The 21,769-nt window shown below is 45.8% G+C and overlaps 1 protein-coding gene across 1 annotated transcript in view; it reads right to left on the minus strand.

Annotated features, from left to right (window-relative positions):
- Positions 1-1,339: 1,339 nt before the first annotated feature.
- Positions 1,340-21,769, minus strand: part of LOC135816911 (uncharacterized) — a 25,820-nt gene continuing 5,390 nt past the window's right edge. Inside the window, exons 2-9 of the mRNA XM_065330013.1 lie at positions 21,021-21,389; positions 20,350-20,424; positions 15,480-17,881; positions 12,021-12,105; positions 10,582-11,051; positions 9,153-9,311; positions 7,005-7,145; positions 1,340-2,478 (exon numbers count right to left, since the gene is read on the minus strand). Coding sequence (XP_065186085.1) covers positions 2,470-2,478; positions 7,005-7,145; positions 9,153-9,311; positions 10,582-11,051; positions 12,021-12,105; positions 15,480-17,881; positions 20,350-20,424; positions 21,021-21,389 — 3,710 coding nt within the window. The 3' untranslated portion in view covers positions 1,340-2,469. The remainder of the gene's footprint in view (positions 2,479-7,004; positions 7,146-9,152; positions 9,312-10,581; positions 11,052-12,020; positions 12,106-15,479; positions 17,882-20,349; positions 20,425-21,020; positions 21,390-21,769) is intronic.

A 21,769-nucleotide genomic window follows, 5' to 3' on the forward strand; every position in this document is an offset into this window, starting at 1 on the left:
TTTACATGATTTGTTGTTGTGTTAGTAAAAGGGAGTGGCTAGTAGTGCTTCTTTGGGTGAAAACTTTAAAACGCAGAATTGAGACCTCCGGATACGGGGTCGACCTATAACCGGGGTCGACTTACAACCGGTAAAATACGGTAGTGTGGTTGACTGTTGGAAGAGTGCTCAATACCCATAAACGGCAGAGCCCATATCTGTAGCTGCTGTAGCTATAGGATTTTAAATAGTTGTAGCTATGAATAAAATGATCCGTTTAGTCACCACACACACACGTGCGCGCGCGCACACACACACACACACACAAACACACAAAACAAACACACACACACACACACACGCACACAAACACACACACTTGTACTTGTTGCTCACTGCCAAAACTGGTCACGTGGGTCTCCCTGGGAGAGGGGAGAGAGACTAGAAAGGAATCTTGGAAAGATGACTCGATTGGCTATTGAACCGCCCAACGGCCGACACCCCCTGAAATGCCCAAACTCTGGGTGAACTTGGAAATGATCTCACTTATGGACTCTCCACACCGCAGTAAGTGGGTGAGGACAAGGTGCAGAAAAAGGATTGATGGCATCAGGGTATCCGTCCCGGGGTCCAACTTGCGTTCCCCTGCCCCCAGTGAAGGTAACTCTTGCTACTAGTGTGGGTGGCTAAATCTGAGTGGATATGATACATGTATAAAAGCTTCACTAGCACCATTGATTACAAAAGAGTTAGTCTAGCCAGAAGCAGTCCATGGTTAACAGGTATGTATACTTCAAATAATAAGTGTATGAACCCTGAAACCAACAAAGGTGGCAGGTAAAACATTACACCTTCAAGCAGCCGAGCCTGTTGGCAACAGACCCAACACAATCTCCACACACACACACACAAAACACACACTCATTAGCTAGTTAGCAGATCTGATTGTTTAGTCCAAGAAAGGTTTCTTGTCACGGACATGCATCATGCTCTCTAGGCTGCAAAGTTCTGGCACAGAGCTCTCCTTCTACCACCACCATCTGTGTCGGATACCGCCAACCATGCATCGACTAGGCGCCAGGCGCGAACTGATGGTGGTGGTGGTGGTGAGAAGGAGAGCTCTGAGCCAGAACGGACATGCATCAGTTAGATCTTTGAAAGGATGGACAATGAAACCTGGCAGAATAACATACTGCTCCCCCCCCCCCCATCTCTCTCTATCCCTCTGTCTGGCTCTATCTTTCTTTGTACCTTGCTCCCAAACCAGATAAAGAATCTGTTCCGGACGTTCCGAATACAGAACAGTAGCATGCCTACACTCTAGTCCACTGATAACTTACAACCGTACTCAAAAGCCGGACAATAGACTAGTGACACTGACATTGGTGTCTTCCCTCAATAATTGAAAGTTCCTGAAGAATTGGCAAGTAGATAAGGTGAACAAAACAAAACTAAACACAGCTGTCAATATTGTGAGCTTTGAACAGATAAAAAAAGAACGATATGTGTACTTTATAATTCCTGTGCTGTGAGACATAGGGTGAGTAAGGGAGAAAAAAGCTGCCCAAACTATCTCAGTAGAAATCATGTAGGCAAATACTTCACAACAACTTTTAAAGCCTGGAGAAGAAAGAAAACTGGCCAAATAACGTCCCGGTAGAAACCAGAATGCATGAATTTCATAAAATTTATACGCAAAACAATCTTCAAAGAAAGAAATGAAAGATTCTCAGCACATCTCAGTATAGAAAATCCACAATTACTTCAGCAGTACGACCCCGCCCGATGACATCGCTTGTTAAACAGGCCATGGTAAGGAAACAACGACACTTTGAGAAATTTTTAAAATGAAAAATTATGGGAATAACAGCATGAATAGATTTCTAGTTTTAGGGATTCAATAAGAGCAATAAAGAGTACAATTGATGCAGATATGGCAAAACTACATACTGAACAAAAATATATATATCCGCGAAGATAGGAAAGATAATAACGCAATGAATGTAGTGAGTTTGCGCACTCCGGATGAACAAGTAAAAACTAAAAGTCATCTTCCTTCGTCGCCATCAGATCTTATCAGAATGTTTACTTGCAAATCAAAATCAATCCAATAACGCAATATAAAATACAAACAATGTCGAGTAGTAAATCAGAAGTTTACTAAAAATTTACAAAAATACGGAAATTATGAACTACTGCACAAAACAATATTTCTCACGGCCTTCCAAAGAAGTCCAGACACTAAAGATGCTTCTAACAAATAAGAATGTTAACCACTGAGCACAAATTGCTGTGAAAAGATAAAGAAAAAAGACAGTGAAATTTGCGAACGGCACATGAAGAAATATAATGGAAATAATGTCGCGTCCTGTACCAGCAACTGCGTGGGCCAGTGGAAGATTGTGGGCATCATGCCTGCAGAAGTCAGGAAAGTGGAACCATGTCACCAAACATCACCGAAACCTGCCGAATCCACAATAGCGACAACGATCACAGATCCTGCAGGAGCAGAGAGAGTATAAACACAGCAGTTGATCTCCATGATATAAACTAATACAAGAAATGGTAGCCAGGAGCATAGTTGGCAGATGCAACACTGGCAACTACAGGTCTATGCCTCCCGTTGGTTGCCATGATAAACATAGTTTTGAGAAGTGATGCACTTTTACTATGGCTATGATGGCTATGATCGGTTGGTCGGATCCGCATCCAGATCTCAGATCCATCGGGTCATTCAAAATCAACAGATCACTTTTTTGGACCTGGGCCATGTTGGCGAAGTAAGAAATGGAGCGGTCCGGTCACCCAAAAGGGCGAAAGTCGGTACTGATCGCGCGCGTCGTACGAAAAATCGACCAGAATCGTTTATGGATACGACAATGAGTACAAAAATTATTTTTACCCACCATATACCCACAAAGGTCACATTTGGATCCGGTGGATCCAGTGGAAACCCGGCTCCCGGGGCAGGGTTGCTCGGATCAAAATCCGAAGGATCTGGATCCGGATTTGACCAATCGATCACTGCAGATCCATCCAGAGGGTCTGACGGATCTAGATCCGACCAAACGATCACAGCCTAAGAAAAATAAAGATATCAACGCAATAAATAATTATTAATCAAGTTGCGCATTCTATACACACACCATTCTCATAGGCTAGGTATCCTTGAACGTTTTCGTTTTCGTCACCCGATTAGTCTTCAGAAGGATTTACTGGCAAAGATAATTCAACGAGTAACACAATATACTCACAATGCATTGAGGTGAAATAATACAAGTGTCAGTGCGAACAATGAGTTGTTTGTAACTAAATTTATATCAGTAGTTCTGAATGTTGCATATTGCACTCTTGAAGCTGTTAACGTATTCTTAGCTTGTGATTTCAACTGTTTTTGATTAGTGGCTTTTGTTCTCACTTCTTATTGTTCTCACTGACAATTGTATTATTTCACCTCATGGCATTTTTTTTTAAATGCGAAGACTCTACTGTAGCCATCCACTACACCCATACATCTTCACAACACTCTCCAAACGGTCTCTGGGCCACACCAATCACAAAAAGAAGATAGAGGTAAGGCCACCCAGAAGTAATTCCTTGTTTCGGGCACTGGTACTGTTTTTTTATTGTGCATGCAAAGGTACTTTTGTTACATGGCTGTGTACATTTACATCGATTTTAAGCAGTCAAAACATTGGCCTCGGAAGCAGGCAAATGACAGGATTAAGTGGTTGGTGATTCTATTATCTCTGATCCGCCATCGGTCCTGAAACAGCATCAGCTCCGCCACCTCGTCGCTCATTGACAGACGTTTCGGTGAAAGTTGCTCTTCAGACTCGCCAAGATGTGGTCCTGGAGTGGACCTGGACCTGATGGGATAATGGCTGCCTTGGACCGTCTACAGTCAGATTTGATCGACTGACTAATGGGACGAAAGCTTGGATTTTTGATATGCACTATCTGCATTGTTACATATATGCACATATATGCATGCACATGGGAGTAACCAAATTTTTGGGGAAAATAAAAAATAACCCCGACCGACCGACCCTGGTACGGATGAGTGAAGTGACCTGAACCAACGAATTAATTCTAGGTGGCCTAATCATTCAAATTTTCGGGCTAGGCGGTATTTTGATCATATATTGTGTTGCTCATTATCTTTGCCATTAAATCCCTCTGAAGAGATGGCAACGAAAACGTTCAAGGATACCTAACCTGTGCCAATGGTGTGTGTATATGCGCAACTTGATTTATTTATTGCGTTGATTTCATTCCTGTCCCCATGAAAACTGTTTAAAAAAGGCTGGATTTTGGGTATTATAATAACTATTATTTCCATACGAAGTAGTTCTACCTCCACTCTCTGGTCTACCTCCATCACATGCACTCTCTGGTCTACCTCCATCACATGCGCTCTCTGGTCTACCTCCATCACATGCGCTCTCTGGTCTACCTCCATCACATGCGCTCTCTGGTCTACCTCCATCACATGCGCTCTCTGGTCTACCTCCATCACATGCGCTCTCTGGTCTACCTCCATCACATGCGCTCTCTGGTCTACCTCCATCACATGCGCTCTCTGGTCTACCTCCATCACATGCGCTCTCTGGTCTACCTCCATCACATGCGCTCTCTGGTCTACCTCCATCACATGCGCTCTCTGGTCTACCTCCATCACATGCGCTCTCTGGTCTACCTCCATCACATGCGCTCTCTGGTCTACCTCCATCACATGCACTCTCTGGTCTACCTCCATCACATGCGCTCTCTGGTCTACCTCCATCACATGCGCTCTCTGGTCTACCTCCATCACATGCGCTCTCTGGTCTACCTCCATCACATGCGCTCTCTGGTCTACCTCCATCACATGCGCTCTCTGGTCTACCTCCATCACATGCGCTCTCTGGTCTACCTCCATCACATGCGCTCTCTGGTCTACCTCCATCACATGCACTCTCTGGTCTACCTCCATCACATGCGCTCTCTGGTCTACCTCCATCACATGCACTCTCTGGTCTACCTCCATCACATGCGCTCTCTGGTCTACCTCCATCACATGCGCTCTCTGGTCTACCTCCATCACATGCGCTCTCTGGTCTACCTCCATCACATGCGCTCTCTGGTCTACCTCCATCACATGCGCTCTCTGGTCTACCTCCATCACATACGCTCTCTGGTCTACCACATTAACACCAGTAACATGACTCCAAGTTGAACATCTTTTGTACCTTCAGTATCACATGTGTCTACAATGCATGTGTGCGCAGTACACTTACGGCACGTAGCAGTGACACATATTGCACCAATTCTCCGTGCGCTAGCACTTAGCACGTCTGTTACCACAAAACGAAGAAGCGTGATCCCGGGGCCTTTCCAGGTGACAGACATGCTAAGTGCTAGCATGCGGAGAAAAGGTGCAAGATGGCACTGCTACGCGCCGTAAGTGTACAGTCAACTTTGCTAATAACGTCTGCGGATATAACGATAATTCGAGAATAACGACAGAATTTCTATGCCCAGAGCAAAGTCCCATCTAAATGTAATACAGTCAACTTCGCCTTATAACGACACTCGGCGGGGCATCAGAAACGTGTCCTTATTCGCGAAGTGTCGTTATACCCGAAGTCTCATTATATGTGTCACAGTTGGATGGGACTTTGCTCTGGGCATGAAAATGATGTCGTTATTCGCGAATTGTCGTTATATCCGCAGTCGTTATTAGCCAAGTTGACTGTACACATAATGAGACTACGGGTATAACGACACTTTGAGAATAAGGACACCTTTTTGATGCCCCGCCGAGTGTCGTTATACGCGAAGTTGACTGTACTGCACACACATGCACTGTAGATAGCAGTGTCTGCTCCAGTGCTGGGCGAGCCGGGTAATCCACCCGGTTGGGCGGCGCTTGGACCCGGTTGAAAATATAGCACCGGGTCACCTGTGACCCGGTTGGTACTTTACACTTTCGAAGTTTGAAAGGACTGACTATATGGCTTGTATGTGTCAGATACTTCTTCTTCTTTCGTAATTTTCTAATTCCTGTCCTCTCTTTTCTAAATGCGGCTTATCCACTTGCCTTTATATCATTAGGCCTAGTTCCCGTTTATTTTCCGAATTAAAATAAGCCAACCAACCAGTTAAAGCATGTGACTCGGCTGGTGAGACAGCGCCAGGTACATGTGTACCCGGCTCTGACCCGGTTGAAATGGTTGCGCCAGGTACACGTGTACCCGGCTGTCCTACAATCCTAGAGCAGACACTGAGATACATGTGTGATACTGAAGGCACATAAGATTCTAGCATACCGAATTATAGGGTGAGAGTTCAGACTTTTGAACCATACCACAATACGTAAACTAGCCCAGCTGAATCCCGGCACGTGCTTGGCCAACTAATGATATTAGTAATCGGTTCTTCGTTTGACTAGAGGAGACCATACATCACTTGAAGATACCATGCTGCACAAACAGCTTACAAGCAATACTCCACGGCAGCAAGCAGTTATTCCTCACAACCTTCTTTTCCATAGAAAGTTCACGGGGACTCGTCAGAAGAAAAGCAGTTATTGAAAGCTAAAAAAACCTGGAAACAAGCTGGTCATGAGTAAATACTTGCTGGCATGGAGTATTGTTGGTGAGCTCTTCGTGCTAGCGTCTGCATGCGTCGTTTAGTTCTGTCTGGTCAAGAGAAAACCTAATACAACTAATGTCAAGATTGTTGATGTCATACTTTAAATGTTATAATATTAGCTTGGCGTCGACAATCTTGACATTGTATAATGACGTCAGGAATGCGCTGCAAATGGCAGCTTGTACAAATAAATAGGTCTTCCCCGTTTATTGTATCTGGCATTCCACTGTCGTAACTATTTTGTTTTCAAGATGACTGTGTGTAGTTGACCGTGCAGCCATGTTTCGAGTGTTGTACATGACAGCCATCGTAAAACAGCATTGCCAGAGAATAAACAATACAAAATCAGTCTGAAGAATGAGTGCAATTCACAACAAACATTAGCTTACGAAAGACTTCTCCACCAGCTTCTCCTTCAGCAGATCGGCAAGCTCCTTGTGAGCCAGCTTCGTACTGTCCTTGAGAGCGGATAGAAACTGACGAAAGGCCTGCGCACCACAACCTGGCAGTGCTTCCAAGAACTCAGACGCCTGAGACACAACATTCCAGAAACAGACAAAACATGGAATTCGTGATGAGGAGTTGAAGGTGTCTAGTAAGTACACTATACAGCATTGTCACGAACTTCCAATCTCTCAAAGTAAAGCAGCTTAGTGGGCTTGATAGAACCAATGCGCAATGTTATTCATCCATGCTCTCTTGTTGCCAAATTTCAAGTCCAATTTACCTGGAAACCCACAGCAAGCTACCATGCATGAGGCTCATAGTCCAAGTAGACCAGAAACAGCAAATTGCCTTTCTTTCTTTGTGTTTGGCGCTGTCAATCAAAGATGCTGCCTTATGTAAAAAAACTTAGTCCTCTTAAAGGGGAAGTTAAGGCAAAAATTAAAATTTCACCAGTTGTAGTCTTCGGGGTGCTGAGTCGAATGGTCGTGGTCCGAGGAAGCTGAGACGCTCCCTTCCTACTTGAATCCCAATCGAACTCGCGCACTTCCACCGAAACTGGGTGACTGCGCCCTACTATATGGGGATTTGTATGCAAAATATCACTAAAAGCGCCATTTCGTTCTTATAAAAGCATGGATGACCGCGATTGGCCCATATGTTGTAGTCTTTTGGACGCTGAGTCGATTGGTTTTGGTCCGAAAAGGCTGCGATGCAGCGTTTCTCCTTTATTCCCAATTGAACATGGTTGAAGAAGCGATCACGTGCTCCTGCGTACACCAGTCACCTGGTCACCGTGCCTGCAGGGTACAACTTACTAGCCTGTTTTGACCTTTTTTGGGTGCAGTCCTGTCACTCGAGTTGAACCTTGGTGTGAAAGTTGTCGCCTGCTGGCGTGGTGACCAGGTGATTTGGGCACCCAGGAGCACGTGACCGCTTCTTCAACCATGTTCGATTGGGAATAAAGGAGGAATGCTGCATCGCAGCCTTTTCGGACCAAAACCAGTCGACTCAGCGTCCAAAAGACTACAACATATGGGCCAATCGCGGTCATCCGTGCTTTTATAAGAACGAAATGGCGCTTTTAGTGATATTTTGCATACAAATCCCCATCTAGTAGGGCGCAGTCACCCAGTTTCGGTGGAAGTGCGCGAGTTCGATTGGGATTCAAGTAGGAAGGGAGCGTCTCAGTTTTCTCGGACCAAGACCATTCGACTCAGCACCCCGAAGACTACAACTGGTGAAATTTTAATTTTTGCCTTAACTTCCCCTTTCACGTTAACCCAATGCAATGTAGGTGTGGAAGCCCATGAGCTGTACAATGAAATACGGTCGAAAGCTTTCCATAATTATTATATTGCCTCTCATATCCAGTGATAGTAGACACAATCGTGTACATGTGTGACACCAACACACAGAAGTCTAGATTTGTTTGACAGAACAGTCTACGCCGTCTATACTACACTGCACTGCACCGCACCGCACCGCACCGCACTACACTACACTACACTGCCTACACTACACTACACTGCACCGCACTGCACTACACTGCACTACACTGCACCGCATCGCACTACACTACACTGCACTGCACTGCACCGCATCGCACTACACTACACTGCACCGCACCGCACCGCACCGCACCGCACCGCACCGCACCGCACCGCACTGCCTACACTACACTACACTGCACTGCACTGCACTGCACTACACTACACTACACTGCACTGCCTACACTACACTACACTACCGTGACTACTCCACTAGTGAACAGTGTACAGCACTCTACTAGTGAGTAGTGTACAGTGTACAGCACTGCTCTGTACACGTACACTTGGTACACTGACAGTCTGTAGGAGTCTACACATGGTACGCCGGTGCACAACTCGGCCAACAGTGCCACTTCCAGATGTTTTTTACACCGGTTTTGGACCTTCCACGAGGGGCACCTCAGGCGAAAAGTGGTCGGTCAATACCGTAGTGACCGTACCGTGTCCGACGCCCCTGCACGGCAAGTTGATGATATCCACCGAGATTTTCTGCGTTGACCAGGTTTCCTATCTAGTTGCATAACACATTGACACAAGCATTACCTGGTCTTCACGATCATCCATAGTGCGGAGTTTCTTGCAGAAGCGCTTGGTAACGATGCTCTCTGCATAGAGATGATCCAGAATGCCCTCTTCTACGTCCAAACTGCACTTTAATTCCACATAGCTTGAACGCAGTACTTCCTGGTGAAGCTCAGACATCTAAGAATACACCAACAGATCAAATAATCGTACAGAGATAATCGTTTAGGAAAATAAGCATGACAAACATAATAGGCATGCTCAGTGGCAATGTCTACATGCCACCATCTGTTCATCTCGTGAGCCTTGAATTAGAAGTCAATTCCAAAATAAATAAAATTGCTCAAATGCACATCATGGAGCAGGAAAGGTTCACCGAGCTCCGTTAACACCCGTAAAAATATTGAAATCCACGGTTCGCGTGAGACTCGGCTGAAGATCGAATTGTCCGAATCCGTAGGAACACCACCACCCCCAAGGATCATGGGGCCACCCATAGAAGTTGCAAGAAAAGGGAATGATGCAGCTCGGTGTACTGTGTAAATGGGTACTACAGTGTGCATGCAAACCCATGCAGAGGCATGAGCACGCTTGGCAAATATTCGCACAGTTTTCTACGTTAAATTCTGCTACTACACGCTTAGATTAATGGCTTGAGGACTTCACATGAAGCTCTCACTACAGTCTGTCAAATGGCACCATCACATGCTCTCCATAGCTGCCCTAAGTTTGGTCACATCTTGCAAGTCCATTTCCCGCTATCACCATCAGTTCACACATAGCCTAGTCATTGGGTGGTGATATCTTGCTTGGCAGACGTGTGCATCAGTTCACGCCCAGTGCATGACACACAGGAACAGTTTCGCAGATTGGGATTCGTGTTTCATCCTGGTCTATCACCAGGCAACTTTGGGCGGTTGAGTGACTGGAATAGAGCAATGGTTTGAAGATTCCGCAAGACGCGATGGTGTGATGGTGAGAGGAGATACATATAGATTTGCTAGTTGTAACAGAACTGTTTGCAGCTGAGATAGGTAGAGGCTGTGACTTTCCACGTGCCGTGCCATCACCAACGACTTTGTCTCAGTTATGACATGTCACGCCACCAGCTCTGTTCATGTAACTACCTTCCATTGCTTTCACCTCCCTCACAGAAGCAAGAATCTTTTCTACCCCTGCTTTATTTTGCCTCCCTTGGACTAGGAGAGGAAATATACCAGAGAAAGGTGGAAATTTTAACATGATTGAAATAATAATTATCGAAAAAAAACATTGAGCGTGAAAGGGTTTCTCTGCATTATTTCCTTTTATTTTGTTCTTTGCATATCTTTGCAAATCTCCCATGTCGTGTTCGTACAAGTCTCTGTATAATGTCGATTTACGAACATTTTTACAGACATGCAAATTTATAAAGACATACTCCACAGTTGTATAGAAAATCCATTCTTACCCCAGTTTTCACCTTGTCTTTCAGTGAAGAAGATGTAGCACTTGCACTGTCAGCTTCATCCAACACTTTCCCTTTGACATCAGCATTGGGAGCAGTGTGGAGATCATGGTGGTTCAGAGTGCACTTTCCAGGACCGGGACAAGCTTGGAATGTTTCCACCAGCTGAGACAGACCTTGAAATGGTAGCACACGCTCCACAAAGTAGCACATGCCTTCGTCCGACAGATCCTCCAGCACACAGCACAGGTGATCCAGAGCTTCAGTGTGTCCACTTGACTTCATCACTGCCCGCGTTTCCTTCACGCAGTCGTGATTGATGTGACCCTCAGCACGCAAACTCTTGACACAGTCCATCACGTTAATCTCCAGGCTTCTCTGCACAGCGGTGTAATGCTTATGCAGTGCTCCGTGATAGACTGCAGCTTTCTTGGCCACTGTGGCCGAGGTAACCTGCTGAACTTTAGCCAACCCTACCAACGAGGGAAAGAGTACATAAATGTAAAACACCTACAGTCAGACCAAGTACTGTGCATACAAGCTCCACACCTTGGCCAGACGCATCCAGCCACAGGTGTTGCAAGTACCGTGCATACAAGCTCCACACCTTGGCCAGACGCATAGCCAGCCACAGGTGTTGCACATGTAATCCTCTAATTCTGTACCTGTGGGTACACAGTGTAGCACTTAATCTATCTACTTAGAACTTTGTCTTCGCATCTGTCGATTGAAATTCTGCTGAAGCTCCCCCTCCCCCCTCCCCCAACACCTTTGACCTTTGACGCCCATCGCCGGAGGCGATGATAGCAATGCTACGGCAGAAGCCATAGCAACTTGTGCTGGGATTACACCATTCAACAGCTTGCAAGGCTGAAGAATTGACCGTCACTTTTCAGCCTGGTCTACACCATACAGCTATTTGGAGTGACATTTTCTGGCCAGTGAATCCCTAATTTTGGTCTTTTAATTGGTCTTTTAATTTTTTTTTTTTTTCCCCCAACACACACACACACACACACACACACACACACACACACACACACACACACACACACACACACCATTTTTGACCATTTGACGCCCATCGCCGGAGGCGATGATAGCGATGCGACAGCAGAAGCCATAGCAACTTGTGCTGGGATTGCACCATTCAACAGCTTGCAAGGCTGAAGGATTGACTGCCACTAGTCAGCCTGGTCGACACCACACAGCTATGAAGTGGCATTTTCTGGCCAGTGAATCCCTACTTTTGCATCTTTGTTATTCATTTTATGTAGTAACCCTGAAGAGTGGTCAGGCATGACAATTTGCTGGTTATGTAATTTGATTTCCAAAGTGAAGAGGCCGTTTTGGAGTTGAGGAGTGAAGTATTATACAAGCGTAAGTGGCTGCGTTGAGTTAGCGGACAATAAGAAGAAACACTAAACAGGTTTAAAAATTACCTTTGGCTTCTGCAGCAGCATCTCCAGTCACAAGCTCCAGGTCAAGGTCAGACTGATCCAGCTTCCCATCTGAACGTTCCAAAGTCTGAAAATCAAAGATAACCGGGTCACAGGAAATCAACTATCCAGCCACAAACGGAAAACGGGAACTGCGGCCAAACATGCAAAGAGGTAAAACATGACTTGGTTGAATAATTTCTGGCCAGACACCAACACGAGTAAAGGCATGGGCCGGAGCAAAGTGAACACCCAACTCCTAATTGCAGGAATCCCTTGGCCATGGATTTATTACCAGGCATGCGATTATTCGCGATTTCTTTGTTTAATCATATGTTGCTGAATACACAAAAACATTACAAGTATAACTCGGATGGTGAGCAAATTAAATTATGGTGAAAAAAGGAGTCATAACTCGTAACATTTTGTCCTCCTTTTCTCAACACTACAAGTACTTCATATTTTAAAGGGGACTCTGAGTGCATCGATTTTTCGAGTATGGTCCAGAAGAAAGACAATTTGATATCGGTTCGAATGGCATATCTCTCGCTTCCATACGATAAGCCAAACTTGCCAAATCGCCAATAGTATACTCTCGTTGCCATAGCGACGAGCGCAGTGATGTTGCACATGTCCCCTGTAAACCCATACTCACCCCCATATAGTACCATTCCCCCTGCATGCAATAGTTAGTACCATACACATTTGTAGCCCGGTTTCCCTCCTTCTGACCCTGCACATAAAACCACCGTACATTTGATGTAATTAAAGGGGAAGTTAAGGCAAAAATTAAAATTTCACCGGTTGTAGTCTTCGGGGTGCTGAGTCGAATGGTCGTGGTCCGAGGAAGCTGAGACGCTCCCTTCCTACTTGAATCCCAATCGAACTCGCGCACTTCCACCGAAACTGGGTGACTGCGCCCTACTAGATGGGGATTTGTATGCAAAATGTCACTAAAAGCGCCATTTCGTTCTTATAAAAGCACGGATGACCGCGATTGGCCCATATGTTGTAGTCTTTTGGACGCTGAGTCGACTGGTTTTGGTCCGAAAAGGCTGCGATGCAGCGTTCCGCCTTTATTCCCAATCGAACATGGTTGAACAAGCGGTCACGTGCTCCTGCGTACGCCAGTCACCTGGTCACCGTGCCTGCAGGGTACAACTTACTAGCCTGTTTGACCTTTTTTGGGTGCAGTCCTGTCACTCGAGTTGAACCTTGGTGTGAAAGTTGTCGCCTGCTGGCGTGGTGACCAGGTGATTTGGGCACCCAGGAGCACGGGACCGCTTCTTCAACCATGTTCGATTGGGAATAAAGGAGGAACGCTGCATCGCAGCCTTTTCGGACCAAAACCAGTCGACTCAGCGTCCAAAAGACTACAACATATGGGCCAATCGCGGTCATCCGTGCTTTTATAAGAACGAAATGGCGCTTTTAGTGACATTTTGCATACAAATCCCCATCTAGTAGGGCGCAGTCACCCAGTTTCGGTGGAAGTGCGCGAGTTCGATTGGGATTCAAGTAGGAAGGGAGCGTCTCAGCTTTCTCAGACCAAGACCATTCGACTCAGCACCCCGAAGACTACAACTGGTGAAATTTTAATTTTTGCCTTAACTTCCCCTTTAATAATAATAATAATATTCGCGGGATCCGCGTCGGTATCGCTTGAATGTTCAAAAACGCACAAACTAGCCTTTGCATCCGCAGATCTAATTACATCCCTTTTTGGTGTACATAGCCGGACTATACACATAATAAACGCGCCAACTAATTGGGCACGCTTATGCATTGCACCGTACGCATTTATTGTAGTAAGATTTCATGTATAACGAGACTTTCCAGAATCTGATAGTCAGTCGAATCCTCGTCAGTCTCATCTTGTCTCGTCCAGTCGTCCATCCTTAATTTCGTCCCATCTATCAATAATACGTCAATACTACCCGAAAACTACTTGGTTTCTTGTGTTGGACCGGGATGTAATGAAAATGTCAACAGTGATGACGTATGAAAGGCTTAGCTCAAATTCTGCTGGGATCGACCTTCTCTGTGGTGGAGCTAGTAGTAGTATTCTTTTTGTAGTATTCTTTTAGTAGTATTCTTTTTGTTTTTTCTTTAAAAAAAGAATACTACTACTAGCTCCACCACAGAGAAGGTCGATCACAGCAGAATTTGGTCATTTTCAATTGGTTTATAATTGTATTCACGAAGTGAAAGAAGGGCTGTGTTTAATGCTGTCAGAGCGGTGGACTGTTTATCAGTAGTCCTCTCGGTTGTGTCCTGGGACGTAACACCGACAGGAGAAAGCTGGAGTGCGAAAACATCAGCAGACAAGCGGAAATAGTGACGAACAAAATGCTGAAATCTTGGTTGGGACAAATCAGACGTTCAGCATTTCCCCCAACCAAGGACCATGCCGTTTGCTCTTTCCACTTCCTGAAGATGGATGTGATGCTTCCTGGCGACTCTCCTATCTCTCGTAACATCTTCTGAAGCCAGGTGAAACGACGGGTGGTGGAGATTGACGAATGAAATATTGTCGTAAGTTTCAAAGTTTGCTGAAAATGTCTCAGGAGAGATGGCGAATACCAAGCATCTTCTTCTAGAGGAACCATTTCCTGGGCACAGTCAGCCTAGGGAAATGCAAGAGAAGCCCGATAAACAGTTCACGGCACTAACAGCATTGAATACAGCACTTCTTTCACATCGTGAATACAATAAGACAATTTGAAAATGACCAATTTCAGCAGTGATCGACCTTCTCTGGGGTGGAGCTAAGCATTTCATACGTCATCACTGCGCTGGTCGCTATGGCAACGTGAGTACACAATTGGCGATTTGGCAAGTTTGGCTTATCGTACGGAAACGAGAGATATGCCATTCGAACCGATATCAAATTGTCTTTCTTCTGGACCCTACTCGAAAAATCGATGCGCTTCCCCTTTAATTAACTGTTGGTCCGGCTCGCGAGGTGGAATGTAAATGGCGGCGGGCGCTGCTCTGGTTACTTGCATCCGCGGACGCCAGTTTGGAGCGCTTGCCCACTACGCCGTCGCTGTAGATGTATACACTACCATAAACATGTGGAGAGCGACATAAAGCTAAACAAAGATGATGTAGGGACGATATACTGACATACTGATAGCAACTCAAACGACCAGAGGTCTCGGCCTACTTATAACATACGCATTATGTGCCATCATTAGGTGTGGCACCAGTTGTCAGCATTTTATGATTTCCAGTGGTCTGCAGTTGCAATGCAATGTGACAGCAGAGTTTCACACCACATGACAAATCCGTTATTGACTGAAGTAATCACTTAGCACAATTTACTTCTCTTACCAATAGAACAATGTCAAATGAATACAAACTCTACCACACACTACATTGTTTAGCGTACGGCACACACACTTTGGAGAAACGAGCCGTACTCTTGAATATATCAATACTCATCCATGGTGTGCTCACCTGCGCGTCTTCAGAGAAGCATGGCCAGTATTGCCGGACATCACTGATGTCTACTTCTGGGCGTCCTCCGATGGAACAACGTGGACGTAATCCCTCCACCAGTGGAGCAAAGTGCTGACAGCCAATCTCTGCACAACCCTTCTTCTTGTGTTTGCGACACACATCTCGGCTGAACGAGCATGGACAGCGAACAGCTCTGCTGAACTTCACATGAGTCAGGGAGAATGCCTTCAGCTTGTCGAGCTCCGACTCCAGATACGGTAGAAGCTCATGACAAAGCTCGACTGCCGCGGACTCGTCCTTGCTTGCTGCGACACCAATGTCAGGAGAGCCAACTGACTTGTCCACGCCAGTACCAGCATCGGTAGAAGACTTAGCCGTGCCAGCTGCGACAGGAATCTCCAGTGACAGACGAATGCCATGCTGGAAATACTGCATGACCAGCCAGAAGCGATCATTCACCAGAATACGTGCTGATGTGTGATAAAGGATAGGATCCACCTTTGGACTGTAGCGTTGCATACACCTCACAACACCACACCAGAACAGGGTTTGTGGAAAGTAACGATCTGCACCACTGTACAGGTACATAGCTGGACTTGGCTTGCCTTTGCTCAATTCATCTTGAAGACGTGCAACTCGCTCCACTAGTGCTGGTACAAAGAACTTGCGAGTTGTCACCTCCTTCCTCTGACCAGGCACATTCACAGTTGTCTTGGTGTTGTAGAACAGGGCAAAGTGCTCACCCATCTCAAACAGGAAATCACGCTGTTCTTCTGTGGCCGTGTAGCGCGATGTCATACGATTGTGCTGTGACCAGCGGTGCATGGCAAGACTTTCCAGGAGGATGCCATCCTGAGTCAGCAAGTCATATTGTGGACGTAGACGCTTGCTCTGCATATCCTTTGGTTCAGGACAAAAGAGCAGTGACATGGTCTTCAGAACCCAGTGGATGTCAATGATCACACGATCACGAAGACGGGCATTGTGAACAAAGTGAAGCAAATGACCAAGACCATGTTGGAACTTCAACATCTCCTGGAAATCAGACTCCGAATCCTCACTGGAAATGCTACCAACAGCAATGGCCAAGCGACGTAGCTCGTCAACCGACAACCATGGTCGTTCAAACGATTTTGCAATGTGCCCAATGGAGATGGTTACAGGAAGCCAACGAAATGGTATGGCAACGCTGAACTGATGCTGCAGCTGCTGGATGATGTCTTGCCGTAGCTGAACAACTGCTGGGTCTTCCGGATCCTTGCCAGCTCGTGTGTTGTCCACAAATACCACCTTGTCGATGTTGTTTGCATAGGCCTTACCATCTGCATTGGCCAATATGTACTTCTTTATCTCTTCAGTTGTCTTCTTCCTTGCTTCTGGCTTCTTTGGTAACTTGTCCACATGTGTGCCAATGGCAAACACGGGTACGTTGTCGCTGTCTCCAATAACCTCGTGGATAGCGTTGAACCACGTCTCCATCACATCAAAGTTGGTCTGCTCCAGGCTGTTGGAAAGCGGCAGTTCCTCACCGTCTACACCAAACGTCGGCTTCGCTCGGTCCTGGAGCTTCTTTGAGGCATCAAAGACGACAGCATATGCACACCGATCACAGGCCAGGACCATGTGTTGGATCGCTGCAAACAGCTTCTGACCAGCAAAGTCCCAGACATCTATAAATGTCAGGTTCTTCAGATGCTCTGCAGTGAAAACTTCACTTTTGCCCTTCTTCAGATCTTCAAGGAAGCTTTCAAACTTCAACGTTGCTGAGTTGATTTCCGTCTGTAGCTGCTGCACATCTTGCTCTGCTGTTGCTACCTGTTCTACACTCATGGTTGAGACCTCCTCCGGCTTGGATGCAGTGGGAACATTCTGAGAGTCCATGGTTTCAGATGAACTGGTAGCTGATTGACCAGAGTACCCGGTGTGGGTGGCTTCATCACGTTGGCTGATAGCAGATTCACTCACACTGGCTGTATCTGCTTGCTCAGTCTCAATCACAGCGGATGGTGATGTTGCAGGAGTTGATGGCATGGAGGATGTGGACCTGGTGTTCTTTGGGATCTCCACACCTTGTTGTCTCAGTGCTGCTACTATCTCTTTCTTCCTTTGCTCTTGTCCAACAGCTCTGTGCGTCAGGGCCAACTGCTGCTGGTAAGAATCTTCAGCTTGATTCCATACATATTGTGACCCTTGTTTCTCGATGGTGCAGATCACCTTCTCCAGCTCCACACCGATTGTGCTGTCGACTTGAGACATGAACGTTTGACGCAGGAGGGATCGCAGGAAGCTGCTCTTGCCTGTGCGGCCTGGCCCGCACATTATCAGTCGGCCATACGGTATCAGCTGCACACCTTCCTTCATCAGTTCACTGAGAGCTGCTGCGTACTGGCCATTATCAGCTGCACAATATAAAAATACACATACACCAGATCAAAGCATAATACATGTGATGTAGATATGAGGAAGACGTTATTGAAGAAAATGGGAAGGATGTTCACGATGAATTGGGTCTAGCTAGCCTACAACACCCGGATTAGTCCCATTTCAGCACCAGAGTTTTAAAATGAACAGTTTAGCACGACCATTTGGGCACGAGCATTTCAGTGGAATGTAACTGACTGCAGTGCATTTGAGCAAATTTAAAGGGGAAGTTAAAATAATTATAAGCCTAAAATCAAATTTCACCAGTTGTAGTCTTCGGGGTGCTGAGTCGAATGATCGTGGTCTGAGGAAGCTGAGACGCTCCCTTCCTCCTTTATTCCCAATCGAACTCGCGCACTTCCACCGAAACTGGGTGACTGCGCCCTACTACATCGCAATTTGTATGCAAAATGTCACTAAAAGCGCCATGTCGTTCTTATAAAAGCCCGGATGACCGCGATTGGCGCATATGTTGTAGTCTTTTGGACGCTGAGTTGACTGGTTTTGGTCCGAAAAGGCTGCGATGCAGCGTTTGGCCGTTATTCCCAATCGAACATGGTTGAACAAGCGGTCATGTGCTCCTGCGTACACCAGTTACCTGATCACTGCACTAGCAGGCGACAAATTTCACAAGGTTCAACTCGAAGGTTCAAAGGTTCAACTCGGGTGAAAGAAAATCGCCCAAACATGCTGTAAGTTGTAGCCTGCAGGCACGGTGACCAGGTGACTGGTGTACGCAGGAGCAGGTGACCGCTTGTTCAACCATGTTCGATTGGGAATAAGGGCCGAACGCTCCATCGCAGCCTTTTGGGTCCAAAACCAGTCGACTCAGCGTCCAAAAGACTACAACATATGCGCCAATCGCGGTCATCTGGGCTTTTATAAGAACGAAATGGCGCTTTTAGTGACATTTTGCATACAAATCGCGATGTAGTAGGGCGCAGTCACCCAGTTTCGGTGGAAGCGTGCGAGTTCGATTGGGAATAAAGGAGGAAGGGAGCGTCTCAGCTTCCTCAGACCAAGACCATTCGACTCAGCACCACGAAGACTACAACTGGTGAAAATTCAATTTTAGACTTAACTTCCCCTTTAACTTTAGAAGAGGATGGTATTGAATCTCTTGAAGTTGCACCCCATTATCCGCATGCCTGGTATCTGTGGTCATGCACTGAGTGTCAGCGCAGAACATTTCCATGGAACTTCTTATCCTAGCACTGTTCAAGCCAGTGTCTGCCAATCATGTGACACGTCTGCTGAAATCAAACGCCCTGCGACATTTCTCAGGTCTATAATTTGATTATGTGGGGCAGTCCTCCCTTTCATCCTGCCATTGGTTCGCCACTACAGAAAACTAAGTAAATCAAGCAGACAGTTCTTTCGCAGCTCCAGTTACAATGCATAGGCCGTCCTCCCTTTCATACTGACATTGTTTCACCAAAACAGAAAAGTAAGAAAGTCAAATCAGAACTGAGTTCTTTCGCGGCTCCAGTTACCATGGAAAGGCCGTCTCCATGCCGACATGACATGTCAACATCTCGTACATCTACCATAGCTGATTAACTGGTATCCTGTAGAATAGGTGTTCGTTGCTTAGTATACTGTCTTTGTGACTCTGTGAGTGTGTGTGTGTGTGTGTGTGTGTGTGTGTGTGTGTGTGTGTGTGTGCGTGTGTGTGTGTGTGAGTGTGTGTGTGAGTGTGTGTGTGTGTGTGTGACTCTGTGAGTGTGTGTGTGTGAGCTGAAGACATACATGTACATCTAGACTACCATGTTTACGTGGACACTGCAGCAACAGTCAATGTAACTACATAGCACATAGCACCCAGCACTAAATACAACTACCTAGTACTCGGTATACTAGTCTACTGGCAGCAACCATGGGTCCAGACAGAACAGTACCAATAAAGGGCACATATGCATACCCTGGTCTACTCCAAGTCAACTCCGTCAGTTATGTGCACAGTGTAAGTTATGTACAAGTGCATGTACTAAAAAAATGATCCTATGAAATTTTCACTGCTATTTGGATGAATTGGGCAGACTAAGTCGTATGAAAAGTGGTACGACCATGGTCTTACCGGTCATAATGTGTGTGATGCCCCTGAGTGTGACACATAAATAGCAATGATCACTGCCTCATCAGGTCGTACTAACTTAACCGTGCGCCTTTCTCCCCCGCTGGTGTATTTTGTACTGACTTTGTAGGCACTCATTTCCACGGCGCTCTAATTCGCAGTGGGTTTTACTGTCAGGCTGAGATTTTCCTCGTTAACTCTATGGACGCTCAGTTTTGCCACCCTGAGAAAGGTAGTCCTAATGTACAGGATGCTGTGATGCTTGTGCTGGAATGCTAGCGCAGAAAGGCTCGTGCTGATAAACTTTGAGCATGTATTTCCCTTAACTAGGGTTGTGCATTAATGGATGACCATTACAAGGACAATACTAACCTTGAACTGATTCTCCTGGTCCTTCTCTCAATGCAATCGCACCTTCATCATTCATCATTGACATTGCGGTACCTCCTGTATATGAAAATGAGATTGGAAGAATCACACAGAAATTTCTCTACGAGTATTGCTTGGATTGCCGGTACATTAAGTTTAGTGACATTATGACATTACTAAACAATATGCTGGTGATTTCCACAAACATGACAGGCTGGTTTTTAGGCTACTTTCTGTGCTATGAAATAGAGTTTGAGACTTCGGCAATCATTTCATCAGAACATGAGTTGCTCCCAACACTGAAGCTAGCGCTTTCCCGCCGACTTTGAAAGTTCAATGGACTTCTTGTGTGATCTGGATGGCGGTCGTGAGTCAGTCAAGTGTCAAGTCAAATCACCGGGAGAAAGTGCCATTATGATTAGGTATGGACGATTTCAATAAAATTCCCCATTTTCGTAACAATGGAAACCAAGGCTAGAACATAACGTATACTAAACAAATTGGAACACAGCAAATATCATTTAGAACATTTCTGCTGGTATAAAACAATTGTAATTTTATGTAAACTTCTGCTGGTATGCACACTAATACAAAGACCAGCATCATCCATTGACTAGGATTCATCATCATGGACATTCTTTAACTTGCATCTCAGTCTTCAAATTATCACTTACTTTCGCTCTGTAAATCAATAGCCAAATTCAACAGTCGGACAAGACTACTCCCATCACATCCTGCCTCACGGTCGATCTTGATCAGGAAATCTTTATCCAGTCGTTGAGTGAGATCAGGACGGTGCAAGTGATAAAAGAGAAACAGAAAGCTGCCCAATGGGTACAGTAAAGACGCCCCAATTGCTGATTGACAGCAAAGTGGAAGATCATGTACATGACCGGCCACCTCACATGCCGTTCGATAAGTGCTGATAAACTGATCATGCAGGTCGACATATCCAAATACTTCAGTGAGCACTATATCTGGTACGGTCGCTAGTTTGGCGATGATCTGTGGTAGGTTGGTCTTGACAACCCTTGTGAAGAAATCTACAGACAGCGAATAATACACAAGAAAAACAGGACACATTATTGTAACCACTATGTCTGGTCCAATAGTGTGTGGGTTTTTTCGTGTGTATGTGTGTGTGTGTGTTTGTGTACCGTAAAGTCTGCTGCAAATGCCCACCGCATTGTGCAAGATCTGCTGGCCTGTACGCACTGACCCCATGCACTGTCACTCCCACTGTACGAAAGTGCATCTCACACCGTGGCGCAAAAAGTGCTTTGCTACGGTAAACAATGTCCACTTTCCTGGTTTCAAAGTCTCTTTGGGCACTATATTTGTAGCTACGAGCTAGCTCGTAGTGATTTTATGATGTTGTTGGTTGTATTTCGCAAATCCAAATGGGTTTTTCTTCAGAATAACA

Source organism: Sycon ciliatum, chromosome 5, assembly GCF_964019385.1.
Source record: "Sycon ciliatum chromosome 5, ocSycCili1.1, whole genome shotgun sequence".
NCBI lineage: Eukaryota > Metazoa > Porifera > Calcarea > Leucosolenida > Sycettidae > Sycon > Sycon ciliatum.